General features: G+C 35.6%; 1 protein-coding gene across 3 annotated transcripts in view; it reads left to right on the top strand.

Moving 5' to 3' along the window:
• The window catches only part of LOC106868377 (uncharacterized), a 38,373-nt gene that overhangs the window by 17,103 nt on the left and 9,616 nt on the right, over nucleotides 1-11,654 (top strand). For all 3 annotated transcript variants that reach the window (XM_014913605.2, XM_052968157.1, XM_052968156.1), the window contains exon 2: nucleotides 7,423-8,597. In XM_014913605.2, coding sequence (XP_014769091.2) covers nucleotides 7,435-8,597 — 1,163 coding nt within the window. In that variant the 5' untranslated portion in view covers nucleotides 7,423-7,434. The remainder of the gene's footprint in view (nucleotides 1-7,422; nucleotides 8,598-11,654) is intronic.

Genomic DNA, 11,654 nt, shown 5'->3' with positions numbered 1-11,654 from the left:
TTGAAATGGGAGGGATACGTGAGAAAATATTGTCCTAGATGTACAAAAACATGAGATCATTATGGTTAAACTGCTTTCGATCTTAAGTCTGATCTAAAGTTACATAACTACTACTGCACTGGTTTCTTCTTGTTTGAACTTGCAAGCTGCTCCGGAACTGTAATCAATTGAAACTCACTCTCATGCTTGAGAAGACCCATCAAACCAAGTGAAATCATAGTCATGGCAGATACTGGTGCCATGCAACTGGCACCTATGCTGGTGGCACATAAAGGTAGCCATTACACTCTTGGAATGGTTGGCATTAGGAAGGGCATCTAGCCATAGAAACTATGCCAAATCAGACTGGAGTCTGGTGCAACCCCTCAGCTTACCAGCTCTGATCAAACCATCCAACCCATGCCAGCATGGATAACGGACGTTACATGATGATGATGATTAATCTTGGAAGCTGAAGCTGAGCATTATCCTATTACTTTAGGGGGGTCAGTGAAAGTCATGACCCCTACTCATTTTTCTCTGATTAAATAATTCTAATTTTGACACAAGGCCAGCAATTCTGAGAGGTGGGAGCAAGTCAATTATATCATCCTCCAGTACTTGACTGGTACACATTTTTATCAACCCCTGAAAAGATAACAGGTAAAGTTGACCTTAGCAGGATTTGAACTCAAAACATAAGGAACTGGAAGAAATGCTGCTAAACATTCTGTTCAAAGTACTAATGATTCTGCTGGCTTACCTTTGATTAAATAATAATACTTCTTGATACCAACTCACTCACAGCAATGCTCCAGCCTTTGCTAAACACAGGTGTGTTGTCTCTTCTCTCTGCCTTTCCTAGTACTACTATAATGGTCTCTATTCCTGGGAGTTGACTGGTCTTGTACTTCCTCTTTTCATGCACTTCTGACCCACATTTTTTCCTTCCCTTATCACTCTTGTGTTAAACTCACAGGCACTTCACTAACTACTATGCTCAATCCTTTTTCCCTCCAGAACATTGGTTCCCCTTGAAATCCCTTCCCTGCTCATGTCTTTCCTGAAGATGTTGATGATTTAAACAGCATCTATCTTACTGGTGGTTTTGAGTCTACAAAGGCCATGGTCGTTGCTCCAACCTCTGAACCCAGCATACTAAATAAAAAAATAAAAAGCTTTTAGTTTTATGAGAAAATGCATTTTCAAAGCATCCATATTCAAATGAAAACCTTCCATCATAATAATGATGATATAATACAAACACCAGCTTAATTATGAAAAAAATTATTTTACTTGATTCCTCAATTCTTATTTTCATAAGTAACTGAAACTCAAAGACAGTACATTTCAGTGAGAATATAATCATAAATGGTTAAACAAATTCTCCGTTATTTAAATAATTTAATGAACATGCAGACCAGCAAGAATTCAAATGATTAGACATCCATTCAAGATAAATTGCATGTGTTATGACCACACATCATCTTAAGGGAAATGTTCTCCAATGGCAAACAACAACAGCGATCAGATATTCACAACTGAATCTACCAGAAAGTATTGAGAATGAATTTTATTATTAATGAAATGTCTTTATTGTATATTCAATAATTCAATGAAACTTGTACAAAATAGAGAAGCTACACTTTTTGAGTGTAATGGATTGACAAGATCATTATAGCATTGGGAAATTGATAATACTTTTTGTGGCTCTGTACATTCTGAATTAAATTCCACCAAGGTCAGCTTTGCTTTTCATCCTTGTAGGGTTGATAATATAACGTACCCATCAAGTACTGGGGTTGATGTTGTCAGCTATACTCCTTCTCCTGGACTTGTCCCTAAATCAGAAATAATTACAGTTTTTCTGTAAATTTTGTTTTGGTGGTATGATTGTTTACATATCTGATGTGTATTTTCTCCTCCCCCTGAAGGGTCAGAAGTAATGTTGACCTCAGTAGGATTTGAAATCAAAACACAACTAAACACTACTATGTATAACAGCAACAGTTTTGTTATGTTTAAATTTTAGTTTGTGTCTCATTTTTATATAACTCCTGATAGTTATTAAAATATTTTCTAGCCCCTTTAATTTAAGGAAATAAACGAAACCTATTACATACACGAAAGTAATTATTATTATTGTAACTAAGGTGTTTTTGTTTTTTTTGTAGATGACTTTGACTCTAATATCAGTCTAGAGTTTTGGATAAGGAAATATTCTTAGTTTACTCTCCTCTATTTACCAACAAATGTTTCTCTTAAAACTGATCCAGTATTAAATATAGATGCCTATTGATTATATAATCATTTAGAAGTTGAGAATAACTATCTCCCAATTCATATTCAAACACACACTTTTAACAGCTGTTTGGTGGTTACTAATTTTAACCTTATCTTTTTCTAGTTTCAGTCATTGGACTTCAGTCTTGATAGGGCTTCATTACCGTGGGTTTTACCTGATCATATTGGAAACAATACTTATTTTATTGTGTCTGTGTGTCTATATATATGTATACACACACATGCCTATAAATTATGCTTACATTATTAGAATTTAGAAACTTTGAGAAAGATGAAATAAAACAATTTTAATGGTGGAACTTCCCCAGCCATTGACATTTTCTGTCCAAGAATTTTCTGACCCAATATTCTACATGCTATCAAATATAGCTTTATATTCAAGTCCAATTGAAAATGATTTAGTTTATATGTAAAAGATACAAATGTAGCTTCCACAGTTTGTGTGTCAAATTTCCTATTCAGTTTATTGATCAACCTGAAACTCCACTAGAAGACATTGCCCAAGGTTTCATGCAATAATATTGGTCCCTGAACCATGTTGTAAAGCAAATTTCTTGAGCACATGTGCCTATTATATAAATTATGTATTATTTTCATAAAGTAGATTCTTTGCACTCAAATCTTGCATAGATTTTACATGTATTTTGCTAAATTGGATTTTAATGGTCATTAATTCCTCTTACCAGTTATTCTTTATGTTAATCTTTAGTAAACTTTAGGAATTTATTGGATTAGTTCTTAATTAAGCTAAGTAGGATACAAGATTATTTAACTTTGGGCCACAAACAAGTGAAACACTGATCAGATTTGCACTGTTTGTTACTTTCACTAGTATGCCATCTTATATACACTTTAGTAATTTAGTAATTATTTACAAGCTTGATAAACTGAATCATTAAGATTGAAATATATGAGCTCTGGATGAGGTACAAGGCCAGTGATGGATGCCAACATTTCTACTAAATTATCAGGTGTTCATTTGGCATGATATATGAAATAATCAAACCTTCTTAGAAATAGTGTAATACATTGTATGTGTCTTTCAAACTGAAAATATTTTTATGTTAGGTGTGGGGATGGCTGTGTGGTTAAGATGTTTGCTTCTCATTCACGTGGTTTCAGGTTCAATCCCAAGGTTTTAGTAGACAAAGTGAAATGTATGTGTGTGTGTGTTTCTTTGTCTTGACATTGTGATGGTTGTAAATGAGACTTACTGCCATACAAATTGAAGTGTCCACTTTGAATTTTCTGTAAAAACATGTCTGGTCATAGGGAACTATTACTTGGAAACAGGTGAGGATTGGTGGCAGGAAGGGCATTTAGCTGTAAAAAATCTGCTTCAACAAATTCTATCCAACCCATGCAAGCATGGAAAACTGGATGTTAAAATGATGATTAAAAAGGAGGTGGGCAATGTCCATGGGTTTTGTAAACCTCCTAAACTGAAAAGACGATGAGTGATGCAGTTGATGATCAGCTTAAAAATACAGGAAAGAAAAATCCAAGGGGGAAGGATTGGGGAAAAAATGTTTAACTTTGCAATAGTGTCTACGAGGTGATACACTGTAACACAGATAGGAAGAGGAAGTTAAATGCTGCTGAGTGAGAGTTTGTTTAAATTTTAACCAATCAGATACAGGTGTGGTTGTGTGGTGTGAAGCTTACTTTTTAGTTCAGTCCTACTGCATGGCACCTTGGGCAGGTATCTTCTACTATAGCTTCAGGCTGACCAAAGTCTTGTATAAATTTGGTTGATAGAAACTGAAGAAAAATCCCATCACACGTATGTGTGTGTGTGTGTATTTGTTCCCACCAATTGACAACCAGTGTTGGTGGCTTTACATCCCTGTAATTCAACAGTTTGACAAAAGAAACTGACAGAATAAGTACCAGGCTTAAAAAAGAAAAAATAGTACTGGGGTTGATTTATTTGACTAAAAATTCTTCAAGGCGGTGCCCCAGCATGGCTGTAATCTAATGACTGAAACAAATGAAAAGGAACCAGCTCAATAGTTTTTATCGGGGCATTTGCTCTCAGTTGTTAGTGTATATGTTAGAGATATGAACAGTGCGTCCAATGTGGGTTTTTGACTTTGCTTTGTGGCAGATTAACAATTAATCTGAGTTAAATAATTTGCTATCTCTTAGGAGCACTTTTCATCAATGGATAGACAATTGTATACATGTTTCAGTATGAGGTATCAAAGATTGTGAAACTTAGAGCATAGTGATTAAATCTTTGTGCTGTTTAAAGGGTCAAGGTTACCGAGATGAATGAACTCTAGCTTTATCGTTATTACCTATTTTTATCAACTCTAGAAAACTCAAGTTTCCACTTGTATGTATTGGAACACTATTGTACTGCACTGAATAAGTGATTGTAGAGTTCTCTACCTGGTATTTTCCTATTTTAATAAGATGTTTACATATGATTATGAATTTAATAACTCCTACCCTCAGTGTATGTCAGGCAAGTGGGTGTTTAGTTTGTGTGGCGGACGACTGCAATGAGTTAATTGTTGGATACCTGCATAAGAATGGCAGCAAGTAGGCTACTGATGTGAAGAAAGGAAGGTGCAAGAGACATTACTGATCCTCAGGTACATCGGAGGCGATAGAATATCGTTTGGGGAGTGCTCCATCTGCACACACTTGAGTGATCTGGCAGGAAGCTTCCAAATCCAAGAGATGAGAGATTGGTGTAGACTGCACTCACAACTAGCAATCAACACCAGTCTCTGAAGGTTTTGCTGGTATCTGGTGTCACAACATTACTTTTACTAAAATTTTCTGTGGTAAGAAACTATTAGGGAATTTCACAGGAGAATAAGTCTCTAGTTGACCTAACTCTTCAGAAACCACACAGGTAATCACTAAAGAGAGAGAGAGAGAGAGAGAAAAAGTGTGTGTGTGTGTTTGAAGGAGACGGTTGTTCACATGTTCAGTTTCTATTATCTTGGGCATGTTGAAAGTGAATAGTAGTTGACAAGGTCATAGAGTTTGACAGTTTTTTGAGATGGGATGCAATGTGTCTTTTATTTGAATTTTAGTCAAATGAACCAACCCCAGTACTTTTTTTTTTAAGCTTGGAACTTATTTTATCAGTCGTTTGCTGAACTACTGCTAGGTTACCGAGATGCAAACACACCAACACTGATTGTCAAGCAATGATGGGGGTGCACATGCATGCATGCACACACACACACACACACACACACAGATGATGGGCTTCCTTCAGTTTTCATCTACTAAATCCACTCACAAGGTTTTGGTTAGCTCAAGGCTGTAGCAGAAGACACTTGCTCAAGATGCTACACAGTAGGACTGAACCAAGAACCATGTGGTTGGGAAGCAAGCTTCTTACCACACTGCTACTCCTGCACCTGTAGTGTATTTCCAAAGATTAAGATAGCCTTCTGTTGACCAAGAGAGATTGAAGAGTTTAGTGAGTAATATCTGTGAGTATAATCTTTTGGTTTGATGGAAAAGATGCCATCCAAACCAACCATCTGTGTTGGCATGGTCTGAATTTATCTTCAGGCTCCATTTTTCTCTTTTTTGCTACATAGAATAGAAAAATGGATTTGATAATGAAAAATGTAATTCACTAATAAAAGACTGAGTCCTTTAATCATGTGTATAGTGAACAGTATATTAATTACAACTTAAGTCAGACTACAGTTCTATATTTAAGAGATGAGGAATTATGTACATTATTTACATTTGACAGATATTTGTCCTCATCTTGTTTGTTGTTAACAACGTTTCAGCTGATATACCCTCCAGCCTTAATATGGCAGTGGTTAAGAGCACGGGCTACTAACCCCAAGATTCTGAGTTCATTCAATTCCAGACAGTGACCTGAATAATAATGATAATAATAACAACAACATCGAAAAATACCTTAGGAATGAGAACCCAGGTTTGAAATTTCCCAAAGACACCTGATGAAGGCTGGAGGGTATATTAACTGAAACATGTTAACAAACAAGATGAGGACAAATATCTGTCAAATGTAAATAATGTTAAGTCAGACTAAGACTGTAGTAAGTAAAATTTAAAGATTTAGTAGTCTGTGTATAGTAAAATCTTTCATGGTAGCAATTATAGGAGTGTTGCTAAAACTTGTTCAGTTTATTAAATAGTATTTACCCCACTTCCTCACTCTATCGCTTATATCTTTCATCGTGAAATCTGTGTAATGAGAAATTGCATTGGCTCTGCTCATATTCAGTATCTCCTTCTGTCACCTTCCACTACTGACTAACCTTCACCTTCACCTCGAGTGACTCTTAACTAACATACCATTCTTACCGTCATCATCTGTTGCTATCCATCACTCACTCACTCACTCAGTCTCCCTCTCTCTTTCTCTGTGATGTATTTTTATTTCTACCCTATTCTGCTGCTTAGGCTGTTTTCTCTTCAACCTTCTACCAACAACTAAAGTGTAACTCTCTCTGTGCCTCTGTCTCTTACCATCACCCATCTCTGTTGATATCCAACCCTCTCTTACTATGACATTCTAATTTGCTTTCCCATCAAGCTACTTGTGCTGTGTCTTCCCTATTCAACCTTGTACATGAAGCTCACTCTTTCGCTCCTCCTTTGCTACCTCTTACCATCCCATTGCTCTTTCCTTTGTCACACTCTGGATCACTTTTACCTACACCAAGTAAAAAGAATTTCTTTGTGATGCAGGGGACAAGGCACCTTTCTATTGTTGGTGTCACAATAAAATGCCCTTAGTGTCCTGTAATGTGGCTGGCTTTTGAATTAATACTTATGCCATGATAAATTGTATACCATATACTCTGTAAAGTGGTTAATATCAGAAAGGACATTCATCTAGAGAAACATTGCTCAGAATGGAAAAATACAAATGAGGTATAGTTTTCCAACCCATTTAGGAAGAAGTAACTTCATATAAAAACTAACTTGTCCCATGTGGATCCATCCAGCCCATACCTGCATGGAAAATGGGCATGAATAATACTAGAAAAGTTGCAGTACATTTTATATGGTGGGGGGGGGTCAAGGTTTCTGATTAAATCAGTGACAGTTTAAAGAAATGTGTTTGAAATTATTAAAGTGGTGATATTTGTCATTTAATTGCATTTTGTTTTTATTCTATTTCAGGATGTAATTGTGATGCATTGCACTATGGGAAAAGATGAGTATGATAAATCAAAAGGTGGAATCCTCAAAGCAAGTACATTAGAACAGACTGACAATCAACTACCCATCGGTGGTAAAATAGATGTGGCCTGGGACAATTATAGTCCAATCAATAGTTTTAAAGACTCTTCAAAAATCTCACTTAATAACAGTATAGGACAAGTAGCACATGAATTTCACAGGAATAATAGTCAAAGTAAAGAATTTGCAAGTGGATCCAGTCGATGCAAGAACAAAAGAATTCCTTCCCAAAACTCTGTGAAGTCTTCATTATCAGCTATATTATTAGAGAATAATGATGATCATCACCTTGACAAATCAAATGGTCCACTGGTTACAGATTCCATTGATGTTAGTCCTCTTGATAACAACTCTGATAATGAAGATTTGGGGCTGACAACACATCGGCCTGATATCAATGCTAACCAAAATATTGATTTGGTCAGGTCATCTAATTTTTCGAATACAATTACTAACTTGTTTAATCAAAGTCATAGGAAAAAGAAAGACAACACCAGTAAATATCATGGAGAAGATATGTGGAGAAATAACAGGAAAATTGTTGGCAAAGGAAAAAATGATAATTTTTACAATCAGTCTCCTTCATCAGTAACATCTAATAGTTACATAATGCATGACCAAGAGAACCTTGGTTATCAACAACAGCAGCAACAACAACAACAACATAACTATGAGCAATATGTTATTCCCCAAAACTTTGCCTATACAGCAGATGATATTTACCGAAAGGCACTATCTGTTGGATCTTATCCTAATTTAATGACTCCTAAGAAAGTCCCTGAGATGTTTAATTTTGTGAATGCATTGGTGTCGCCACCCTTTTTTGCACGTTCATATCACCCAGAACAGAGGCAGCAATCACATGCATCATCCCAGTTTTATTCTGCTATCCCACCTGATGGAAATGGTTGTCTTAAGATACCGCAGCAGTCTCCTGGACATGGCTATCATTCAAACTCTATTCATCAGACCCAAGACTACATTAATTCTTTCTATGTTGACAATTCTCAGCATTTAGATAGCAGACGTCATTGTACTAATGTAGACTATCCTGATCAACATTACCAGTTGCATCAAAATGTTAATGTCCCAACAAACCGCTGTCATGATACTTGGTGAGTTTCTTCCATTCAATTATTTTTCTCTACATTTCTGGCTTATACTGTTACATGTCTTTTTTCCATACATCATTCTGTGATGCGTGGAGGCGCAATGGCCCAGTGGTTAGGGCAGCAGACTCGCGGTCATAGGATCGCAGTTTCGATTCCCAGGCCGGGCATTGTGAGTGTTTATTGAGCGAAAACACCTAAAGTTCCACGAGGCTCTGGCAGGGGATGGTGGTGAACCCTGCTGTACTCTTCCACCACAACTTTCTCTCTTACTTCCTGTTTCTGTTGTGCCTGTAATTCAAAGGGTCAGCCTTGTCACACTGTGTCACGCTGAATATCCCCGAGAACTACATTAAGGGTACACGTGTCTGTGGAGTGCTCAGCCACTTGCACGTTAATTTCATGAGCAGGCTGTTCCGTTGATCGGATCAACTGGAACCCTCGACGTCGTAAGCGACGGAGTGCCAACAGCAACAACAGACATTCTGTGATGCACTGGGACACATCATCAGCAATGTTTCTTGGGGTCTATCAGTATCAGACACCCTCATCCAAGTGACCCAGTTGGGGTTTGGTCAAACCCAGCTTGTGTCCAGTATGTTTAAGTATGTCTTATATAAATTAGCATTGTACTTACGATCCTTGATCTCATAACATTTCTTGAAAACCACATGGTCACTCAGTCTACTAGAAATAGCACCCAAATCTCCTTTAAATCATTCCCTGCCATTTTAATACAGCAAGTACACATTGGATTATGTAGTGATACATACACTACACCTAAAAAAAAAAAACAGTTGAGGTGTTCATTACCTTTGATCTATAAGTTTGCTCAGTTGGGGCTGACCTGGTATTAAATATCTATACTGCGAATTTCACCAATAAATGATTTAATGATTAAATAATTAGGTTTTATTTTGTCTTTGTAGCTCTTATCAATATTGTTCATTCAGAACTACTTATAATGAAAACAAGTTGATTGTTTTTATTGGAAATTCTACAATAAAGTTGTTCATCTGAAAGTTAATGTCTTTATAATAGCTTATAAGGGCTTCTGTCTCAGTTTTAGCTAATTTATGTTTCCACCATTTTTTCTTTTGTTAAATAGCTTTAATGTTATCTGTTTGCTTATGATAAACAAAAATTCTTAAACGTCTGAATATTATTCCAATTCAAAATATCAAATTACCAAGTAATTAATTATTGGTTGAGTTGTTTCTTCAAGTTTGAATACTTGCTGGGATTTAGAATAAGTATTTTTACTCTATTTAATACATCAGAATTTTTCAAATATTAAATGCCAAAACCCCAAATCTCCCTTGGATGTCATAACTAAATGTACTTTCAGAATAAATGCAGTTATCAAATACTGACTTTGTTTCAAATCACCTGACACTATTTTATATGATTAATGAAACCAATTGTATTAGGTGAGAAAGAGATTGGAAATCTCCATTTACAAAAGTCAAAAGATCTTAAATAAGTACAACCAGCAAAATCATTGTGGTTAACACAATATTGCTTTTTTAAAGTTAGTGAACTTACATAGAAAATATATTATCACATGAGAAAATAGAATAAGCTCCACCAAATTATTCACTCTTTATACCATAAATTATCACCATTTTAACGTCTCTTTTTATGTTGGCATGACTTGAACAGGTTTGTAATACAAAATACCTCTTCATTGCCACAACCCTAGATTATTTTTTCTGCGATGTATGATAATCATAGATCATTTGTTGTTGATCCAGGTGGGCCCTCATTTAGCAAGCCTATGATCAAAGATGTTCCAACCATGACCATCCTGTCTTATATATATAGGGAGAATTCACGAAAAAAACAACAGACGAAGACAGGAGGTGTAAATGACAAATGGATGTATTAGTATATATATATATATAAATATATATATATGTAGGTATCTGTGACTAGATTATCCATTAACCTCTTTTATTTTTAATGGTAGGTAGTGATTTGAGGGAGACAATAGCTTCACACTATCTTTAATTGTTTAAAGTTTCTACGCTTAACAAACTAGTGTGGTTGCATCAATATTGATGACAATGGTTTTTCGATTGGTGGATCACGTGTTATATGTAAAGTTATACCCTACATTGTTATATGCCAGTTCTTAGAAACAACCAAATATCCTTTGAATAACATATTCCACTGTCTTAAAGTTGCATTAGTTACTGTAGCTTTCAATACTCTTTCTCTGAGCTGAGGTTGAACAATAATTCAGTTTGTCAATCACTGCATATCAATCTTTTGCAATTAATCACTTATTCAAACTCTTCTATCATAATACAAACAAGATTGAATTACATTTGATTAGTAATCACAGTTGTTCATCCTATGTATTAATCCACTTATTTAATAATAAATTAAGGCAGCGTGCTGGCAGAAATGTTAGCACACTGGGCAAAATGCTTAGCAGTATTTTGTCAGTCTCTACATTCTGAGTTCAAATTCCGCTGAGGTCAACTTTGCTTTCATCCTTTCAGGATCGATAAATTAAGTACCAGTTACATACTGGGGTCGATCTAATCGACTGGCCCCATCTCCAAAAGTTTCGGGCCTTGTGCCTAGAGTAGAAAAGACTAAATTAACTATTACTCTTTGTCATTCAACTATGTTGAGGATAGTAACGTGTTGCAGAGTTTCATAACACTGCGTAACATGATTTTTCTCCTTGGCTAGAAACTGTTATTTCCTATTTGTTTACCCTTAGAAAGTATGAAAAACGGCAGATCTTTTTTAAAACGGGAGCCACATTTTTCATTAACGAAACACTTTGAAACTTGGAACACTGGTAGAATGTGTCATATAAAACATCTTTTTCTCTTAGTCTTCTTAAAAAAAAAAGAAATCCCTAAGTTATTCCATGTTAAAGTTGTCGTATTTCTGTAATTTCAACCAATCACTGACGTCCATTCAGCCAATATACATTAAGTGCCGACTACATAAACAAACGATTCTGAAACAATTCTATCGGTGATAGGGTTAGGGTAAAACAGCAAATTTAAAAAGAAAAAAGCAAATAAAATGAAGAAAAAAAAA

This window comes from Octopus bimaculoides, chromosome 5 (genome assembly GCF_001194135.2).
Source record: "Octopus bimaculoides isolate UCB-OBI-ISO-001 chromosome 5, ASM119413v2, whole genome shotgun sequence".
NCBI lineage: Eukaryota > Metazoa > Mollusca > Cephalopoda > Octopoda > Octopodidae > Octopus > Octopus bimaculoides.
This window is presented reverse-complemented; position numbering and strand designations above follow the sequence as displayed.